Below are 23,228 nucleotides of genomic sequence, written 5' to 3'. Positions count from 1 at the left end.
ACTATTCAATAAGAAACTACCTTGCTGTAGATAAGCTATCTTTACAGTTTACCTAAGAACATGCAATTCATAGGTATTCATAATGCTGAATTTAACTGGCAGTGTTCTCTTTCTTTATTGAGACTTACATTCTGCAGAAATCAAAGGCACATTTTTTTGAAAGCTTCCTACTCACTATCAGCTTGGATGTGAAAATTTCAAGCTCTGCTTATACTCACAGACCATGAGATTATGATTTACAACACAATTAAAAGCCAAGGCCTTTTGTCATGCCACAAAGAAATGCACTGATTGCAACAGACATCTAATGGCTATGCAGATCTAATTTCCTCATTTGAATTTGAAATTTTCTTTGACTGAAGCACAGGACCTAGTGGCAATGAAAAAAGCAAACCGAAAACAAAAAACCCAAAGAAATCTTAATCCTTGTTTAGCGCTTCAATATGTTTCAAGCAAAAATATAGCACCAGTTTCAGCTCAGATAAAAACAGTTATCTTTGAACATTACCAGGGAGCAAATGCAAGCAGTTAAGACTTGTAAGATTATGGGAACAGAATGACATTCTGATAAAGTACAGAGAGCATTTATGTGTATAAACAATTCAAAGCGTTTCTGTAGAGAAAAACAGGTTAGAAAATGATTGAGGCAAGTAAATAACCTTCCTAAAACAAAATAAAGACTGAGAATTCCCAAGATCTGAAAGCTTGCCTTCAAACAGCAGCAAAAGCTCCAGAGGGTGAAATCTAGGACTAGGATCTTATTTCACAGCAGCTTTCTTAGCAGTCAGTTCCACATACATACATACAGCAGACACACACAGCAGTATCCCAAAGCAGAAATACCTTTCCTTTGTATGAAGATGGTTTGATTTTAGTTTAAATTGCAATGCATTTTTTATGAGCACCAGTCTCACCACTTAAATATGCTGCACAGATTTAAACTCTGCTGTCTTCCCACTGAAAATAAGGAAATAACTAATGCTGGAGAGATTAATTTAAGAAGGTCAGCAAGGGATTTCTGTACTGTAACTTCCCGTGTATTAGTGAAGCAACAATGTGTTCCAAATCTGCAGGCTTAACACATGAATTTAAAAGAAACATAGCCACAAACTGTTCTATTTTCATAAGTGACCCCTATTTCCTTGGTATTAGCAGGAAAATGTTACCAGTCACATGTTAGCAGTCTAGACAGATTGCTTGTTCTATGATTTATAAACACAATATAAAAATAAATAAATAAGAAATCAGCCACATGGCATATTCGTGCACTAAAGCTGCATCATTCAATAGTCCCAGCTCTTAGTATAATAACTTCACTTTCCGACATCTTTGTAAGTGTTCTCTACCTAAATATGGGTTATAGTGATTTCTAAAGCAAATGATGAGAGATAATACGAGAATATTGCCACACACTTCACCAGCTCGGGTCTATCACATTCCAGATCGGCATTAGGGAACGTTCATTAAGAGCTTGAATCCAGATAGACTGCGTTTAGACTCACTGACTTCATAAAACCACTATCAGACACAGAACATTACCCTTTTAGTTAGTGGTGAAATGCAGAGGAATGTGGGACAATATGTCATAAACTACTGAAATAAATAGATAAAAAAGCCTTAAAAGTATATTCTTAATTGCAGACTAACTGGATGGTACACATGCCAACATGACTTCGCAGTACAAGCTGTTCCACAGTAAGTCAGCCCCTGTAGTTTAACTCCATTGTGCACTTCTGCTAAAACCATAACCAAATTTCTGACTGTAAAATAAGTAGCAAAGGGGAAAAGGAAGAACGAGTACTATAAAAATAAGATTTCAGCCAATTTCAGATAAATATCAAAGTACCAACAAAAATAAATCAAACAAACCAATATTATGATGCTATATTGAAGCTCATCATCACATCTCCTAGATGTGCTGACAACATGTGGGAAGAAGAAAAAAAATGTTTGAATGCTAGGTTTATGCCGAGGAGCCAAATTTTCTGTAGAAGTAGAGCTAATGAGGATGGCAGGAAAAAAGAAAGAAGAAAGGAGTTGTACTGGGTCTGGCTGGGATGTTAACTTTCCCTGCAGCAGCTCACGGGAGGGGAGACTGGTGGAAAAGAAAACCAGACATACATAGCTAAATCAAGCTGTTGCTCCCATCTTGTGTCTCTCTCTCCACTGAGAGAAGACAGACTTGAGAAATTAGCTTTTGTGAACACACTCTACGTTATTTTAGATATTCACAACTGTACTTTAACTGAAAGGTGGTATGACACATTTCCTGAAAAGATTAACAAGTTGCATAGGAAAACAACAACTTTAAATTACTTTTGTGAGGTACCAGGAGCCAGAGGAAGATGATGTGGCAGAAAGCACACTGGAATTTCTCAGTAGGTATTTACAACTATAGAAACAATGTACACCAGAAGCTGGAACTCTCAGTAATTGTGAGCTTAGTCTGCTACCATGGATAAACGTTTTGCAGAACAGCATTATCAGTGCACAGACCTATAGATCCCTTAAACTGAATTATGGTCTTGATCATTATCCTAGTAGCTGGCTGAAATAACAGCACGGATCCAAGCAGATTTGCTGTGTCTTTCCCCTGAGACGGAAATTCAACTTGAAGAGAGCAGGAGAAGCGGCAAAGGTGAACCGAAGCAATGGCATGTAGGAGAATTCCCCTCCCTCCAGCAGCTCAAGCGCACCTGTGTATTCTTCTCCATTTGGGGATTTATAAATGGCAGGTCTGTATTTTTTTGTGCTGACTCTGATGTGCTTTTTGTTAATACCCAGCGCAACATGTTCTTGGTAAGATCATCTGCAAACCCACCAGAACACCCCTATTTTTCAGTATATCTCACCATTACCTAAACCTGTCACAAATACATAGCGGCTGGTGCACATACTCTAAAACTTCACTCATTTCTGAATGTAATCTATCATTTAAGCTCCAAATGGTAAAACACCAGCTATAGGAAAAGTCACCCTTTGCAGTGTTTTCGTCACGGCAATTAACAAGAATTACTCGTTCTATTGCTCCTCAATTTTTACTATAAAAACAGTAAGAGGGTTATTTGTTAATGCTCAAGGGAGACCTAATCCAGACCACAGGTTTGTCTTGTTTAGGTTGGTTTACCTGCTTTAAAGAATTGTGTGTCTATACAAGAACAGATCAAACCTCTGCATAAGGTAACATCTTTACTCCAACCACAGCAAGCAGAAGATATTTGAGAAAGAATCTTTAAAACACAGATAGGTAGGTACAGTTGTTTTACTGAGAACGGGCTTTCATGAGAGGAACTGAGCTACGTGGTGAAACATAATTAGTTTCTAATAGATATCAACTGGGAACAATCCATCTGCACTTGTTGACTTGAGAGCATATAAAAATACAACAACAACAAAAAAAAACAGGCTACGTCTCCCCATAAAATACAAAACCTTTTAAGAAAGAAAGAAACAAACAAAAAACATTTCCAAAACATTTTCTTGTTAGATTATACTCATGCCTGTCTTTGGCAGCTCATTCCTATCATATTCTACCTCATTTATTACCCACAAATGTAGTTATTTTGCTGGAAATTCCCTTGCAGTAGCTCCCTTACAACTGTTAAATAGGAAAGTCTGGACAGTCAGGCCAATGCGAATGGGCCTGCTGAAATGCCAGCTCCTCCAAAACCACTTGGAACTCTACCCTGAAGATGCTGTTCTCTTGCAGTTCGGGAACGGTCAGTATTAAAGAGAAATTTATCAAAACTCTTATTAAAAACAGCAAATTGCACAGTATCGCATAAAGTCAGATTAAAGGACTGAGCTATAAAAATAAGTATTATTAAAACATATAGAACCTCTTAAAGCCAGGAGAGAACGTTTTGATCACCTGGCAATGAAGGGTGATACAGATCTGTAGAAAAGACTTTTTTTTTTTTTTTTACAGAAACTACCACAAGGCCAAAACATTTGGAGGATGCAGCTGTGCCAAACATTCCTTTCATACACATTCTGCCCGCAACATAAATCATATCTGCTTATGCTATTGCTGTTGACAAGTAAATAAAACTGGGCTACCAAAAATGACCTACTTGAGAAGGATAAATAAAATATATTTTTGCTGTTGGTATCTGAGTGCCACACACACATTCACGAGATGCTAATGTAAACTTATTTTGTATAAGAGACATTATTATGATTTTGAACTTAACTGCAATACCATCTGTGGGGAGTGGCCACCATAAATGGCAAAAATATCCAATCCTTTTATCTTCCTTCAAACATACTGTTAGAAGGAAAGAAGGACTAAAAAATATTAATTGGTACAAGGGAGAAACAGGTCAGATATATAGAAATCTTTGTAAGATATCCACCCACCAATTTTGAAATTTCTCATTGGTCAGGGTATGTTCCTGTCAAGTTTCTAAATACAGAAGAGATTTTTTCAGATCAAAAGCAGACTCAGGAAGAAAAAAAGAAAAAAAAAAGAAAAAAAAAGAAAAAATAAAAAGAAATCCTGCTCACACTGAGAGAACAAATTGCTTGAATGTGGTACCTGACAGGCTCAAGTTCCAACGTATTTATTAGTGACTTTAAATATCAGGTGAGTACGGTGCTTTTGGAGCTGTTTTGCTTTGTAAAACAAATGAAAATGTAGCTAGTGGAGCAAACTAACTGACTAGGGCAGCACTTTGCCATTCTTCCTTCTGATGTGGAGGAACCCCACCAGCAGGGAGTTTAATTCAGTATTCTCAAACAACGAGTATTATTCACTCGAGGCACATCCTCTACATTTCCTGTCTGGAGTAATCCACCTGACAGCAACCAAGACACAACATCTTTGCTAATCTCTGGTCACCAGAGAGTCATCAGAGATTAGCAAAGAGCCTAGAAATTCTCTCCAGAATTTCTCCTTGTTCTAGGATCAAGTCGAGATGCTCTATGACTTCTACTACTTCACTGTGCTTGCCAAGAAAAGCCTGAATGTCCTGAATATATTCCTGCATATAGGAGTCTTTCACATGTTAAAACATAGTATTCTAAGGGGAAAAGGCAGAGAAGCCAATCACTTAATTATAGTTTATCAGGAGCACCTAGATTGTGTAGTTTATTATATTGCACTGTACTAATCATACGTTCAATGTATATATATTTTTTCTTTAAAAAATCCTCTGTAAAGATACAACAAAGTCCAGTCTGAACCGTGCCTCTCTAATCAGAGTTCACTCCTTCCAGAAATTCTGTGCTGCAAGAGGAGGCAACTTAGTCTGAGATACAGTTAAAATGTAACCTTAAACAACTTAAAAAAACACACAATTTCTGTTCTTTTCCTTGAATATTAATTTTATAGATAACATTGGAAGCAAATACCTCATTCTATTAACAAATCCTCTGAATTTCCATGACATTCAGAAACACAGAACTTAAATATCAAACAATCAGATATGCAATGGAGCAGAAAATCTGAATTCCACCTGATGTGTTTGCATGTATGCACACATATAAAAACAAATGTGTGCATACTCTCTCTCCAGCTTTTGTATTAAAAATATAGATTGCACCATCTGCTTTCCATATCAGGTTTTAAAGTGTCCTCCTCACTATTCCCCCAATCCTCTCAGTAGTTACAAATAAGAAAATAAAGAGCTGTGTTTGGAAAGAACCTGAAAAGAACAGTAGATGCACATATTATAAATGACAAAAAGTGTCCAAAATACCATTTCTAACATTTCGTTATCATTTTTATGATGATAGTGCTATGAAAAGAACCAAAAAGAAGTTGAAATTCAGTAGTAGGCGGTTCTGAATCGGAACCTCTGTGAATATCACATAAAGGCAGCATAGATAGGCAGCTGGATCATTTGGTTCTTTATGGAAATATAGTTCTTAACACATTCCTCTCCACTTTCCACCTCTGCTAGATAATAACTGCTGTGCTACAACACTTCACCACTTGTCTTTCTTTGCCCTGAAGTTTCAAATGATTATGATTAATGAACTGCTCCCCACAACTATAGGTGACAAATTCTTCATAGCTAGATGGCTATCCATGCAGGATACTTCTAGACTCTTTTAATAACTTCCATAGCCTTGCACTGAGTACACACCCTACCATTTCACAAATCTGCTTTCCACCTCCTTTGTGTCTTAGTGTTCCGCATTACTGAGAAGCAACAAGGAGCTGAGCTATCTGCATCTCCTGCATTTAGAGTGCTGATGCCTGGAGCACTGGTCCTAAGTAAGCTGGAGATTGAAACTCAGGTGTAACCCCATCGACTTACATGCTCAAAGTAATATTGACTCTCTGAGCTGTAGCTCAAGAGAGGTCACAGGACACCTTAGCTTGTAAAGAAGAAAGACATCATGGGTTCAAAACAGTGAGCCTGCTGGGTAAGGATGGGTATCATCAGCTAGATTCAGGAGGTGTCCAAGCCCTTCCTTGCTGTTCTGACTTTTAACAATTAACACTAGCCGGTTCTGTAAGCTTCTAGCTACAGGGAGGTTAGAAGTTGGTTTCTTTCAGCTGCCATAGAACAGAGGAAATCACATCTTTGGGGACTTGGAGGGAAGTTACAAAAACTGCCCTTGAACATTTTCTTTGTATACCAAAATACTTTAAGATTTCCCTTAATTAAAGGGGAGGAGAGCATTTGTTTCTTAAAGGGGGAAAAAATGAAAACTTTTTTTTTTATGAAAAAAATCAAAAGAATAAATTAGAACGCAAATATTTTGAGTATCAAAATGTGGATTTCAACTTTCTACTGAAAGTGAATTAGTGATTTAAGTGATTTAAAGTAATAACACGATTGAGAGAAGAAAGGCATAAAATGGTTAATGTGTATGAATGTCACTAAAGTTGCAGTTGAAAGTACAACAAATGAAGGGTAATCTGCTTATTCCTTGATATGGTATAGAGCCTACACAGTCCTTAAGCATATAGAAACTGCACTTTGCCTTTACGGGCCTTGGATAAACAGCCTGTTCCTCTTTGTGCTGCCGAAGAATCTGTGCCCTTTTGAGGGCAATACGATAGTTACAAACAAGGTTGTTCAAGGTGATGGAAAAGGAGGATTAGCATGCCAACTTATCTCTGCTTCTCACACAGATGGGGCCAGAGGCATCAATCATTTGTGATAAGCCATTCCTATCATATTGACACAGACACAAAGTGTACATCAGTGAAAGAAATTCTTAACACACTCCATCTTTCTTAAGAGCTGCCTTAAATTGTTCTATTAATAGCATCGCTATTTGGAGGAAATGATAACATTAAGAAAATGGCTTAGCGAAGACACTGCTACACAAGAACCATGTGCTCTACTGCAGATTTAAGAAAAAAAATGTGTTCTACTGCAGCATGTTGTCATAACACACAGAAGCACAAACACTACGAAAATGTAAAGGTCAGCAGTGCAGCTGGGACTTTGGGCAGAAGATGGTGCAGCATCCTCATGCATACTCATCAGTAACAAGAACAGCGACCACTGTGTTAACTGGACAAATGCAGGTAGCCAGCTTAATACCCTCCATTCTCTTTCTCATAGTGCACCCCCAAGATGCCAGTTGCCTGTGTTTTTAACTTTCTTTATAGAAATAAACAGGATCTCTGGATAGCAATGTACTACAAATACAAATACGGTCTTACAGTAGCTATAGAGAAAAGGAGGCATCTCAGAGGACATTGTGATATTTGAGTTTGGAAAGTAGTCATCTGGTAAACTTTTGGTTTTTTTTTTTTTTGGTAACAGCAGAATATTATTGTGGTAAGAAATAAAGTTAGACTCTCGGTGAACAATGTGCATTGTCTGGAAAATAGCTAAGTTGTTATGTTGTCCCTTGCAACTTGTTAAAACAATTCTATTAAAAGCTGATAAGTGAGATCTTTCCAGGATCTGATTAAAAAAAAAAATCAATATATTTTTGATTAAAGGAATGGTGGTAGAGCTCCAGCACAAATGGGCTTTCTGGCTCCACTAAGGTCATCACTGCTGCAACAAACGGCGGTACTTGGCAAACGATATGAGCACTTAAGGGTGAAAAGAATATACCATCATCAAATGTCCTTTATGTCTCAAAAAAACTAACATTGTAAACTGGGATCTTTGTAATCAGTTAAAATACATACTACAGACTTTGTACATGTGATTCAACTGCTGGAAAAGGGTTCATTTAGTTAACTTCTAGGCTGGCAAGTGAATAAGACACCCCAAAGCACACAATCATTGTCACATTCTTTGGTACTCTCAATGTTGGGAATCTAAGCGTCTTCATACTCCAACTTTACAGAAGAGAAGCTACTGATAATTTCTTAGGAATAGAAAAATCTCAAAAACTTCACAGATCTCATAATTAATCACAAATTACAATATATTTATAAAACAGCTAATGAAGAACATAAGATTGTTTCATTCTTCTGAAATGTTGACAACACACATTTCTAGTCTTCCTTTGGAGATATCCTGTCTTTTGCCATTAGTTTAAAATCAGTTATTTTCCTATAAGTGCATCTCATTGTAAAATCAACTGAAATCAATCTATAATCCCATTTAAATCTGAAAATGTTTTGGCAACGTAATTGCAATGTCTAACACCCAAAGTAAAAACTGATAGAATTAGAGCTGAGCTGCTCCATGTTTTACAGGAATTTTCCCCATTCAAACTATAATCCTGTAATATTCATCTTATATACACTATTTTATACATATACTATTTTATGATCTACATGATCAGCTTAGTTTGTATCGGGTATTTGCTTTTGAAGAAAATCTCCCAATTGCCTTCACAAGTCATATTTTATTCACAATACAAAGCAGTCTAAATTATTGAACTGGATTTCTCCTGGATTAAACTGGCAGATATGCTCTTGCCATTCCTGAGCAATCAGTCCACACAACCACATCAGTTTGTCCTTAGTAAAATCCTCCAAACATTCACACGTTAACACTGAGCTCTTACCATCAACTGATGCTCTACAACTCTACTCCCACCGGCTAGCACTGCTTGTACATAGTAGTCTTATAAGAAAATTAGACAATATTAAAACAAACCATTAAAGCTTGGTACTAAATTGATAAGCCCTTTGGATTTTGCTTTTCTCAAACATTTGTTGAGCATGCCAGATTCAAAGAACAGATTTTATAAAAGCATTTCTGAACAACACTAATTAACCACCGTCTGGACTCTCAATAGATCTAGACAGAGTACGTTTGAGACAACGTACTTTAGAAACAGACTAAGATGCTGTGCAACTCTGAGTACCCAGTAAAAGTTCAGCAGTGGCCAAACCCACAGGCCTGAACTGAAAAACAAAAAAGCCTTGAGAAAAAAACTGAAGTTATGATCATGGACTTCTTACAATACAAAGCCAATACTACTCTACAACTACGTACACGCAAAATTTTACTTGTCTATTACAATTCTTACAATGTAGTTAGTGCTACAAAGTAAAGCTTTATCAAGGCAAATTTTTATTAAAAAAAAAAATAATGAAAAACTCACAAACAGGTTTGTGACCTGGACAGAAATAAAAGGGGAAGAAGAATATAAGGTTAGTAGAAGACACAACCAAAGAATTTTACTGGGACAAGTCATATGGCTGTACCATGTTAAAGTAGAGCCATTCACAAATTTGCCACGCACCATGCAGGGATTGTTACTATCCTAGGAAAGAAAACTGGAAAGCAGAAAGCAGGAGGCAAATGGAACAATATAGATGAACACAACAGTGAAAACTATGGGACTCATCAGGGGCTGTTTATTATTAATGTAAAGGCAAAAAAATAATTCCTAGTAGTTAGTCTAGCTGAAAAGTATGTATAAATACGTACGCATACACACAGAGTCAAGAGGAACTAGTACATACCAATTAGGCAGAAAATTATTTGCAACTCTAGTCTTAATGCATCAAGTACCTAAGTACATCATCACTCATATTTAAATACTTGACTATAAAGAGCAAACTTCTGCAGTTTACTTGCTTCAAAAAGAAGTAGATGTTCAGGTCCAAACAGCTTTTTAAAGCGTGAAGGCACACATTAAAATTAGTAAAATTATATCAATATAGAAATACTCTGCAAAGTAATTAATCATAACTGTTTATTAACAATAATAAAGTCATAAATAAGCCTGTATTTTACTATTACATAATTAATACTCAAGAGAATTGATGCTTCTGCAGACACCAACGTAATTAAAAAATTAATTTTTAATAGCAATTTCCAGCAACAAAATAAATGGAGAAAAGTACGGTCTCCAACAAAAGCCAAGATTCCTATCAAGAGCAAGACAGTGATCACAAAAGAACATTTATCTCTATCTTACGAAATTTGACAGAAAAAAATTCTGTTGCCTAAAGTGTGTGTAAGCTGGGTGCAAGTGATACATCACAGCTGCTCCCAATCTAGCAAAGTCTTTAGACAGGAAGTCTGAAGGTCAGACACTGCCTTCCCTCCCCCAGCATCACGCTGAATCTCTGTCACTATCTGATTTCTTCTCTGGGCAAGTCACTAATTCATTCCTACACCACCATTTCTCACATCTCACCTGAAAAGCTATTACTATCGAATTCTTCTACATGTTGGGAAGATCGTGAGCATTTATCCATGCTGTTAAAATGAAAAATTATTTAAAATAATGTAGTTATAATTTTAATTAATTTTCTTTTCCTTAATTTTCCTTTCATTTGATGCACTAAAAATACTAAGATACATTATCAAAGCCAGAGTAATGATATTATGGTTTTAATCTTTTACTTAACAGGTGCTAGCCTAGAAATGCACTTGTAGGTCACACGCAACCAGAAGACCAATTTCTCTGTTACATTGGAACTGCCTACCACAAGTGCCTACACTGCCTAATACAACATAACAGACGAGTCACACAGACAATGCTTTCTTTATTAACAAAAGAATTTCAATATATGCCTAAGCAACAGTTATAAATTTGTGCATACATTCATGACGTGGCTTTGATCTCCCTACTCTTTGCAAATTCTTTGCAAATATTTTAAGAGCAAATTCAGGGTACTTTTCTTTACGGGTTCCACTCTGAGAGGCTAATCTCAAGCAGTCAGATAATTGAGTATCTATATCCTTTATGATTTCAACAACAACTCTTTCTGAAACTTTATTGAGATCTGAAGTAGTCGCATAGAAAACAAAAAAGAAATTGGATGGATTCAAGTCAAAATTACTTCAGGGTGTGCAGGGCAGCTCTTTAATAAATACAGCTGATGGATTCTAAAGAGCTATTCAGAATGCCCTAAAGTAGACACAGACATATCATCAGCTGACTCAATTTCTCATCTTCACTGACTAAAACTCAACTAAAAGAGTCTGTATGCTTAGCAGAAGCCTAGATACGTAATTCACACAAAGACATTAAGTTTAGGTATCTTTGGAGCTGTATTCCAATCCTAAGGGCCATTTATTCACCATTAGGCCTTCTAAAACTAAACAAAAAAGAAAAACTAAGCATTGGCATAAGTCTTAATCTTGGTATTTCACTCATGACTACAGACAGATACCTCCACCAACACAGATTCCAGAGGGTAAAGGCATCCCTCCCTCTTCTTTTCTAATGAACCACCAGCAATTAGAGAAAGAAAAAGTGATGAAGAATTTAAAGATAAAGTGTGCTGTGACCACTTTGGGCTTTTTTGCCTTTTTTTTTATTTTTTTAAAGAGAAACAAGGTTGTGGTGTAGCTGAAGAATTGAATTATATTAACAGGTTGGACTTTTCTTTAAGAAGACAGAGACCCATGTTCAGTTTCTTGCTGTCTTCAAATATTCAGCCTTACATTTCCTATCTCCCAGGGAGTCTCAACTGTTTCTTAAGCTAGAGCAACCATCCTTAAAATATTGTGTAAAGGGAATTACAATCATTAGTATTCTCCTTTTCCTCCTCTGGTTGTCTTTACAAAGACAAACAGTGTCTAACACTGAAGTGTTAGAATCCAGCCCTGCCAAGAACACACGTACAACTTAGCTCCTATGCAAAACACAGGGATCGTGAGAACTAGATAAAAGTTGTGTGCTGATATTCAAGATCATAGTTTTCAATATAATATCTAAACTTCATTCTACTTTATACACCTATATTCTTTCAATCTGGCCTTTTCATGTCATTATGCTGTATTCTCTTATTAGGAATAATTCTCGCCCCACTAAATCAAATGCAAGATCTGTTAACACATTTTGCTTGCTGCTTGTAACTTGGTTTAACACAGTTGCTATGGCATGCCTTTTTCAGAAAGAACCTATAACTATAGCAACAACAACAACAAAAAATGTTTCATTACCTTTCACTGTTCAATGACAATATAAGTCTGGGCAGTTGTTAATATTGCCTGAGAATACTACAACTTTACAATGGCCTAAGGGCAACTTTGTTCTTGCACTTTAATATAAGGTTCAGCTATTAAACTATACCTTCCGTATGTTATCAAGTACATTCCTTTTTCTTTTGGTTTCCACATGGTAACATGTTATCCACATTATTAATAAATTCAGATATTTTTAAATTAAAGGAAGAGGAAAATGAAACCCTTTCAAAGCATACTGCACTACAGTTGATCAAAAAAATCAATAGCTGCAAACACTGAAAAGTGACTATCACAAGATCAGACTGTTTTATCCATGTAAGAAAATGACATCCTCTTATCAGTAATGTTTAAACACTCAAAATGTAATGAAAATATTCTGCATAAATTCTCCAGTGATATCCAGACAGATTTATAATAATACATTATAAAATAATCTATATCACAATAAAATATCTTTATATGCTTTGGTTCCCTGCAGGCCAATAACATGAAGAAGCCAGGTGATCTGTGAGATGAAACATGATATACTCCTTTTTTAATGTAGTTACCTGCATTAGATTAGAGCATCCTACTCACAGCCTTTTTCTTGCACGAGTCTGGAGCTGGACTAGGGAAAGTGCTGCTACTCAAGCTTCCTAAAGCCTTACTATTCCCTTTTGTATATACTTGCTCCGCCTCAGTATCTACAATTGCATTTTTATTTTAACCATGATGCTTGAACAAACGTTTCTGCTCAAACAGCTTCATAGAATGTATGAAACTGAGAATAAAAAATATTATATTTTCCACAGCCTCAAAAAAGGTGCACAATCTATTAAAAAAACCAACAACACAAACAGATAATATTGTTTCCATTACCCCAACAGTCTTTTAGAGCTGTTATTTCAACTGTATAAACCTGAGATTATAAATAATGAAACAAGTATATAGAGATCTTATGTTTGCAGGTTGATCTCATAAGAATATGAGTTAGTCTTAACAACGAAATATATCAGAACAGAAATTCCATCATTAAATCTGAATTCTGCTCTTTTTACTCCCTCCAAATGAACTCTTTCTCTAAGAGGCAACAAAGATCACCTGTTTTATGTCAATTTACACCAGGCGGACAATGAAAACCAGATCAGAATCTACAAGCAGCCACATTTTTGGAGTAATTGTACCTCTAAGCTTGTACTTAACATTATGCATTCCAACTGCCTCATTAAAACAAGCAGGATTACCCACCTAAGGAAAGCTTGGTACACATATAGTGCTTGCAAAGCTGAAATCTGAGGGAAAAAGCAAAAAAGCCTGAAGAAACAAACCCCCAATATTCTAATACCGTAACCAACAAATTGAAGAAATACATAGTAAGTTACATATATTCATATATTTCTATTTTTAACCAAGTATCTTTCTATTTCAGAACATAAATTACCATGTATTGTTCCTTAAGCTTATAGGTGCTATTAGCAAGAGTTTCATCTAGTATTTTCATTGCATTTTTCTAGTGGACTGTAAAGCAATGACTTAGGAAATAACAGGCAAATCACCCAGCAAGGTTGTGACAGACAGCAAGGTGTTGCTAAACACACCTTTTTGACCTGCTAATCTCTTCCAGAATTAGCAGAAGAGCATGTACATCCAGGCTCCACACTTTGCAGCTCACAACTCTGTTATTGCCAGTAGGCTTCGGCTTCGTGGCAGGGTGTGAGCCGCAGTAGCTGAGGAGTGCACACGCAGTCGCTTCTTACACATGGCCTCCTCCTGAGGGAGGCTGCTTATTGCATGCATGTATCAGCTGTAGCCAGGGCATACGGACCTCTGAAATATCCTGCCGATTTGTACTGAATGAAAAATGTATCTCATACTGTATTGCCGTGTACGCAATACATACGCAAGACTTCAGACTTATTTATGTGCTCTACAAATAGCCAACTGTCTGAAATACAGAGTAGGGCTGGAAACTGTGGCCATGCGTGTATTGAGCAGGAGCACAAAAGCCTTTTAAGTCTGTGACAACATGGTAATGTCGTTTGCAGATCCAGTCCACAAAGATCACCTGTCTCCAGCTTGGACACATCTGCATTCCAGATCACTCTATGATACAGATATACCTTATATTTTAATTTGTTCTTGTGAAAACCCTCTCAGGTTCATTTTTTTTTCAGTGCGTTGAGGGGATTCTTGTTTCCTGGCAGGGATTTTTGTTGTTTTTCTTTTGTGGTAGAGGGGTGTGTGTGCAAGTTTGTTTTACAGGTGGTAGCAAACTACCTTCACAAATATCACCCTATCATTCCTCCCATGCTCTAGAAGGCAGTTTGGATTCATGACAACACGTTTCTTCAAGGTTTGTCAGTAATGGGATGAGGAAGTTCACACATAATAAAGCAGCTGCAAACAGACACTGGAGTCAGAAATCAATAACTAAAGGTCAGATCACAGCAAGCATGTGACAAACAGCTCGAGAATTTGTGCTTTCATGTGAACGTGAAATCCAATCCATTTGCTTTCATACAACCACTACTGCCATAACCTTGTTTTCAGCAATCCATAACTCCCAAATTGTTTCTGTCAAGGTCTGAAGCTCTCTCCTAAATCCATCACCTGCTGTGCCATTCACTGGAATGGACACAAAAGATGTGCCCTGATGCACATTTAATTCTCAGAAATGACAGTAAACTGTCTTTCAGTGACTAATGTCCAACGTGGAGGCCAGAATGAAGTGTCAGTACTTAGCAGCTAATATCCCAACAATAGTTACACTATTTCATTAACAATAAAAATCAATTTACTCAGTACTGTCTTCCTTCAAAGCAGGTAGCTATCTTGCACAACTGCAAAGCAAATATCATTTTGTCAAATTCAGCCCAATTTCCACATGTACCCCAACCAAATTCGTATTGCCGTATATACACAAAGACAAGTAGTACACAGTCATGACTTTGTACACGTTTAGAATAACACTTTTTACCCTATTAACAGGCTTTTCTTTCTGTTGCTGTATTTGCGTGCTGTCTTATCTGAAGTATATTTTGTTTTGAATTCTAGTCTTTCATTTCTTCAGTGGCCAGCCTTAAAGCAGATGTTTGCTGCCTCCAGTACACGTTCTTACTACAGGTAGGAGAACACAGAAGAATACACTAACAACCAGCAGCAAGTTAGGAGTCGGAGCGTTCTGACCAGTCTCGCATCACCACAACACAAGCATTTGGTGTGGCATTGCTTATTCAGTCTTCCTGCAATATTCCAGAAGGTTCTTCATACAAAAGGTTCTTCCACTAATTCTGCTCTCCCCCTGTGCTCGTATTTACAAACTGCATCATGGTTCTGCTCCTGTCCTCTCTCTTGGCCAGAAACATGCTGGGAATGGAAATAACTGCTGATCATTTTAAAATTAAAGTGTTGTCAGGGCTTGCACAGAATTTCAGCTCTAGGACAAACAGAAGATGAATGGTTCCAGGATCAGCTCCCAGATGAAAAAAACAGAAGCCAAACAAACTCTGTATAGATGTGAGACCAGTTTTGACTGCTTCATTTAAGAGCATGCACCTCAGGCTCCTATTATAACGAGATTTATAATTCACTAAGCTCTCCAGTCCGAAGTATCTAGGAGAATTCATTTTATAAATATTACAGAGCAAGCAACAGTTCTAAGTTCTGAATGTGCGCTGATTAGGAGAAAGGAAAATAGAGATACTTAAAAAAGACCTTTGGGTCACAGAATTAATATTCACTCTGTACGCATCTATGTTCCCACTCAAGCAAAACAAACTGGAAATGGAAATAAGTAAACAACATGGAGAAAAATAAATTATTTACACCTAGAATGATACTGCCAAATATTAACTATAGGAACTAAATTACAAAAGGAAGAAAAAAAAAAAATCCTGAATCAAGACTAGTTTTTGCTTGTTTCTAAATGTGAAATTTGTCACCAGGATTGAAAGAGACAGTACACATTGACAACATTTATGTAAAATCAGTATCCCAGCGAAAAATCATGTGCTACCTGATGGGCCGATTTTCTTTACTATCAAAGAGTGAGAAGATTACTTCCAGTTCCTCTCCCAGGTTGGAGCACATCAGACTCTTCATCTGAACAAAAAGGTGGTGGCTGCTAGCCGGTACTGGTGTGTCTTTTTTTCGATGACGATGCTCCATCTAAAAATAGCACAAAAAACACAGTAGTCAGTTTGAATTAATTGTAAAAATGTCAAAATAAAAAGAGGTAGAAAACATAATACTGGACTTTTTTGTTATTATTCTTTTCTTACTATTATTTTCTTATTCCCAATATTTAAACTTTTAATTCAGTATTAGTTTGCAATAGGGTTTTGTTCTTTTTTTTTTCCCTTGTCTGAGAAGGAGAAAGGCAAGAGATTTTCCAGTGTTACACTGCATCATATCACTGGGATACAACAGTAAACTCTACAAGATTACCTTTTTTGTGCTCCGAGAATTTCAAGCCATTTTAAACCTCTGTTGTAAACCTACTGGGTTGTATTTCATAGCTAGCTTAAATAGTTAATGATCTGATATTCTAGTATTCAAATACACAAAAAATGCTTTTGCAAACGACTTAATAGAAGTATTTTAAAATGGAAAAAATCACTCCATTATTTTCTAATCTTTGACAGACTTGCGTAGAGGCTACTAAGCTCTCTTGATTTGACTTTCCAGTTTGTACCTTCACCATTTTAACCGTCTATTAAGGGTATACTATTTGTCTCTTACGCTGTACCAAAACCATTTTTAAAACAGCAATCTTTCTAAGTTACTTAGCCTTCAAACTGAGGTTATCCCGGGCCTTTTTCTTTTTCTTTATTTTTGAAAGTGCACTCCATGAGTTTCATCATTAATTTTCTGCGTTATTCTTCCTCTGTATGTTTTTTCTTATGTTTAATGGTTTCTCACTGTATTTCATCTAGTGCTTCAACAAGATTCTGTAAGACTACATATGACTGAACCTGCCCAAAGGTATACTGAATCTAGTGTGAATACATTACTATTAGACTTGACAGTACAAGTCATCAAAATAAGTCATTAAAAATATTAAACATATAATTTCAGCTCCACAGCAAATTTACACAATTAATTTTCTTCTTTATTCCATATTCTATATTAAATACATGGGTTACCATAAATAAAATTTAGTTTAAATAAATGGTTAGTCGTAAGCAAATAGGGCTCAGGATTCTATTACTGTAACAGCTGTAGCACTATGAGCCAAAGCCCACAGAAATGAATTGGCATGTTTTCTTACACCTCACTGGAGATTAAATCAGAATAAGAAATATCAGTACAATTACAGTAAGCCAAGATGGGCTTTCATGCCCAAAGGAGAGCTTTTCTACGCAGTTCAACTGCTATTCACATTAATACATTAGAAGAGATCAACAGGCCAGTAAGATTATTCATGACAATACTTGTACCACAGGTATGTTGTTATATTTCCACTAATCTTATCTAATGTGAGTCATGGGCCAGTTAAAGAGTCTCATAAGCTTTTATCAATGATTAAATTCATGTAAGAACCCATAATTTTAATGTTATATTAGAACACAAAACCTTCAACAAATAATATGTAGTATGTAGATGTGTGCACGCAAACTTGATATCAAATCAAAGCATCTCATACAGAGGTACAGATTACTATTAAACAGATAACTATTAAAAAGAAATCTTCTTTCCTCACAGCAAACCCCATTGCATTATAAAATTCCAGTGTATTTGAGCAAAAAAGTACTTTTGATTAAATAGAAGAAAGTTGCCATGAAAACCTCAGCATGTAATTTGACAGCTCAAGGACTACTATGTTCACGTACCAGCCTGTAGAGCTCTGTAATGCTGATCTCTTCAGGATCCACCATAGCATACTCTTTTCTCGGAACTAAGTCAAGTCCCAGTTGTCTGTATGAGGAAAAGAGAAACAATGAGATACTATACGGCCTACGTACGAAGAGAAAATAAATGAGTAAGTTTGACTCTTTTCTTCTATTTAACATAAAGATTCCATCCAGCAAAGCAGATGTTAATTGGTACTCTACAGTTGTTAGTTGTTGGGGGGGGGGGGGGTTGTTGTTTTTTGTTTGTTTAAGTATTTCAGCTGTATCCACTGTTCATGAACAATTCCTCCCTTTTCTTCACTTTTTTTTTTTTTTTTTTTTTACATTAGCAGAATATGTTTTTCCACAATTTTAAACTCATTTTCACATCATGAACAATATACAACGGAAACTGTCTTTTGTACTACTGTGGGCAGCATACAATGTGAATTGCACTAGTATTGTCATATTGAATGACAACAGTAGAAAAGAATATAAAAAGAAAACCCATAAACGTCAAAATATCAGTTTATTTTTAATTTGGACTGGAAGGCATCAAAGCTGCTTGGCAGCATACCCTGAGTGAAATAATGAAATACACTTCAGTCAACAGGAATAAAACTTATTTTCAGCACAGCAGCAATCAATAAGGATTAAGAACACATATGGGGGAGTAGGTAGTCATGATGAATTTAGAAAAACTTGAAATATTAGAAAGTTGAAAAAAATTATGTTTTTAAAGAGTGGGAACTGATGACTTCAGTATTCATCATAATTCTGAGCAGACAGTTCTTCCACTGTGTTAGGTGTTTAGGTTTTCAGATAGCAGTACTTTCAGGACCCCCTGAAATTCCATTAATTCTACTACTGAATATTTCTGCATCTAGTCAGAGTTTCACTGAAAAAAATACAAGCTAAAGAAAAGATTTTGGAAACAGCGCTCAAATGCCAAAATGTATTCTAACCTTATCAAATAGGTTACTAGTCATTATCTACTTGAAAGATTGTGATATTCAGGAGTTGATGCAAAATTTTCAAAAATTGTTAGAGAATGAATTTATGGTGGTGGTCTCATAAAAATGTAATAGTACAGAATGCAAACGGGGATGGATCTAACGTGATCTATCTTGTCTCCTTTGGGCTGAAAAGTTGCAAAGAAATTAGACTGAAATTAACACCTTTTAGAAAGAAGTATGGCAGGAGAACCATACTCGTCTATGTAAAAAAAGCTTTAATATAGTATATATATATAGTATATATAGCACACGGTGGCTGCACTCAGATATTTTTTTTCTGGTTTTAAGACCTGTACTTCAGATGTTAAATATTTTATCACAGTGCAGAAAGCTTTCAATAAGCACTTATAAATTGTATCACTTTCACTCATGCTGACTGCAAGTAAACACGACATCATTAGGCAAAACTATACACTTAGAACTCATTAAGTGATTTATTTATTTTTTAAGATTTACACAATCCAAAATTGCATTTTGGACAGTCTTTTGTGGCACTCCTGCTGTGCGTTTAATAGTTTCTCTCAAGGGTTTTGAATAACAACTTTATCTGGTATTTAGAAGAAAACAATGAAGTCCTACTTAAATGCTGTGGAAACTGAATTCTTAAGTAAAGAAGATAAAAAACGTATTAAAAACTCAGAACATCCTTTATTTTATAAAGAATTATCTTAAGACTGAAATAACTATAAGGGTGTTTCATGAATAGTTAAGGAAAAAAAATATGCTACATTAGGAAGCTAAAGCACATCAAAAATGACTTAGGAGATGACCAATGAAAGGTGCTGTGCAGTAAAACCACCTGTAGCACTCTTTCTGCTGTTTACTACAATAAATACAACGAACACGCTTGATTAAAAGAAAACAACATAATGAAAGTATCCATGGCATCTTGCATAATGGATATAACTCTGACACCAACACAAATATGTGCAAAGAGTTTGCATTACCAATACACAAAATTATGGGCTCAAACACATTTGATAGGCAACACATCTGAATTCAGAGAACTTGTTCAGCAAGTATTGCACTAGTCTTCCCACTTGCAAACTTAGAAAGCTGAGCAAAGACCAAGTCTCACTATCTTGTCCCATCTGAAGTAGAGATTTTTGAAAGCAATTACAGCCATTTATGGTTTTGCCTCAAATTTGCATCTGCTTTTAACTTTCAAGCGTGTTTTGAGTCTCCAACATTACAATGAATTCCTCTGCTGGAAGAAGCTTAATTTTGCTCTAAGTGGTCCCCCAAAACAATCTCGTCACTTTCTGAACAGAATAATGGTTGGTGATGACACTTTTTCCCTAAAGAGACTGAGGAGGGAAAAGAAAGCAAACAGGGATCCTTTTAAAACTCAGAGGTCCTGGCTGAGTCCACATCACAGGTTCAAATCCAGCCCAGGTTTCATAGCTGGGTTAAGATTTCAGAGGACAGATGCTCACATCATAAAATCCACCTCTGCAACCCCTTCTGTAGCCACTGCAGTAAACACTTGCAAAAATCAGAATTAAAGGCACTGGACACACCAGAGCAAATAAATTGAAGTCTAAAGCTGTGCCAATTAGCAGTTTATGATGTTTGTTGTAGCATAATTTGGAGAATGTTGTTTGGTACAAATAATGAGGAAAGGGAAAGATCAGCATTCTGGCCAAAAAAAAAAAAAAAAAAGCCTTGTTAGTAAGTTAATGGCTCCATGGCTCCATACCCGTACAGTGGGGGAGGAAAATATTACAGATGAGATCTAAATCATAGCCATTCCTACTGAGAGCATTTATTTCTACTCTGAAAGTTAGAATGACTGAAGTGTATTCCAGTCACAAGCTTCAAAGAATATGCTTATTTTTTCAAAGGCTGATTTGGACTTCCCAAGTTCTGTATTATTGTATGTATAGTCAGACAATTTGCAAAAAAAGTTTCCCAAAGAACAAAGTACAGAGAGAGGACTGGTCTAAGAAGAGTATCAGCCTGTATCACGTTATCAGCCTGTTCTGGTACAATAGCTACTATTTCAATAGCACAGGATTTTAATCTATGAGATTAGTTTACCTGTATGTTTTAGTTTAACTAGTTTTCCCAAGTCAAATTTATTTTCTCAGAAGACGATCAAAGAAATCAAATGTTTTTGTTATTTTCATGGACACACAGAATGCCATTCTCACTGATGTTACTGCCTCAGGGTAGTGCAGTGTGAGGGAAAAGGGAGGCTCCTATGGCTCCTGGCCTAAGCACTGATCTTATGCTTGCCCTTCCTTTCACAGAGACCTAGCACAGTAGGTACAAATGCCTCAGAGAGGAAACAGCTGAAGTACATGTAAGCAACAGGCCTTATGGACTTCCAAAAATTCAAGCTGCACACTGTTACTAGACAGGAGGCACTACAAAACAAGTTTTATATAACAGAACCAAAATTCACTTTCTCTGTAGTCTCATCTGGTCTCAGATTTTCAAGCTCAAAGCAAAATCAGTAGCAAAAGCAAGGCATGCATGCCAATGTCACCAATATAAGCACACTTCTTCTTTGCATTTTCCATACTACTCAGCTGCTAAACGGTGCCCAAGCCAGCCTAAGCTGTCACTTCTTTAAGAAAGAATCACAAGAGCCTGGTGCCTCGCTGCTGCAAGAGCAGAGGCTCAAGCTAGTTTTGACTCTCATTGCAAATGCCAACGCAGTGTTAATCTGTGCCACTGTTTTCACCAGTAATACCGGATTCAAGAGTAGCCTGTTGTGCTTAATTTCCCCATGGGTGATGTACCAGGAATAGAGATGAGCTTATTGGCCTTTCAAACTACACCAAGTAGTAGTAAGATTGGTGAAAGCTATACTCAGAAAATGATTTAGAAATCACTTTCAACATCACGCATTATGACAGCAATTCTCTATCCCTAGAACTCTTTATGCTGTTAGGCATTTAGTAATACTGAAGAGACATTATTTGAAGTAGCAGGGGTTTAAGACAAAAACATGAAAATTTCTTGCTTTGAAAAAGAAGTAAGAGAATATAACTTGAGTTAGCTCTTTTTATTAGTTATTCAGATAAAAGAAAGAAGCACAGCATAGTATCAAGAAGAATGTTAGGGATGCTTAAGTAGAAACTGAATCATATGACACAAATCAAATCAAAAAGAAAGCAGCATCAACCAATATAATTTCAGTTAACATAACAGCTATGCTAAACTGTGCCACATGAGAATCTGGTCAGGTGTGTTTTTAAAAGACTTAAAGGGAAGCTGCAGACATTTCAGTGCAATTTTCTTGCAGATAGTACCACTGCTACATAAAATAAACTGAAGCAAGTATATTCCTTTAGTGAAAGAAAAAAAGCAAAGGTGTAAGTCATTTTTCACCGTTAAAACACAGCGGACAGTAAAACAATGGAGAAAATCCGCAAAAAAAGGTGACATCTGTCAGAAATTTGTTCCTTATTTCAACATCCTATAATGAGCCTAAAACTGGTATTACGATTAGATTACACCATTTTCTGCTGTTACTGTATTTACTCACTCATTGCCCCAGTCCAGACGAGCAGTGATGTGTCTCTTCACATCCTTCATTCGATCATGGGTGAGATGGCCAACAAGGACCTGCCTTCGGAGGTCCAGGATTTCATTCATTATATGCCACAGTCGGTGAAAGAGATCCCCCTCATTTCTCTGTGAGATAAATAAAGAATTGCATCTACATTACATGCATAAACTTACAACCCTAACGAATCCAGTTGTGGTGTGGAACTCAAAGAAACTCCTTCCTTATTTACCTAGCTAGTCATGATCCTTCATCTCCCCGTTATAGTGTGACCTCTTTACCTGCATGTATGTGTACATATGTGCAGAAAACCATCTCAGAGCTTACCACAGACTATATCTTTGCACCAAACTCACTCCAAAATTTCACTCCAACTTCTTATGCCTAATATGTTACACAGCCTAATTTATGTGATAGTTTTTACAAAGATTCAACAAAAAATTGCTGCATGTTACAGCACTGTTTTATTCCAAGAGCACGTCCATTGTGTTGTTGTCTCATCAAAACTGAACATGTAATCTGTGACTATTTGAGCTCACACACATATGGGGATCAAAGATCCTAGCATTCAAACTCTGAA

General features: G+C 36.4%; 1 protein-coding gene across 5 annotated transcripts in view; it reads right to left on the bottom strand.

Moving 5' to 3' along the window:
• The window catches only part of DOCK4 (dedicator of cytokinesis 4), a 251,169-nt gene that overhangs the window by 133,663 nt on the left and 94,278 nt on the right, over window positions 1-23,228 (bottom strand). For all 5 annotated transcript variants that reach the window (XM_080608066.1, XM_080608067.1, XM_080608069.1 and 2 more), the window contains 3 exons: window positions 22,628-22,776; window positions 18,116-18,200; window positions 16,300-16,451 (listed from right to left, as the gene is read on the bottom strand). In XM_080608066.1, the coding sequence (XP_080464192.1) occupies window positions 16,300-16,451; window positions 18,116-18,200; window positions 22,628-22,776 (386 nt within the window). The remainder of the gene's footprint in view (window positions 1-16,299; window positions 16,452-18,115; window positions 18,201-22,627; window positions 22,777-23,228) is intronic.

Source organism: Anser brachyrhynchus (genome assembly GCF_964034855.1).
Source record: "Anser brachyrhynchus genome assembly, chromosome: 1".
NCBI lineage: Eukaryota > Metazoa > Chordata > Aves > Anseriformes > Anatidae > Anser > Anser brachyrhynchus.
The sequence above is the reverse complement of the archived record's forward strand: the minus strand, read 5'-3'. Positions and strand labels throughout refer to the sequence as shown.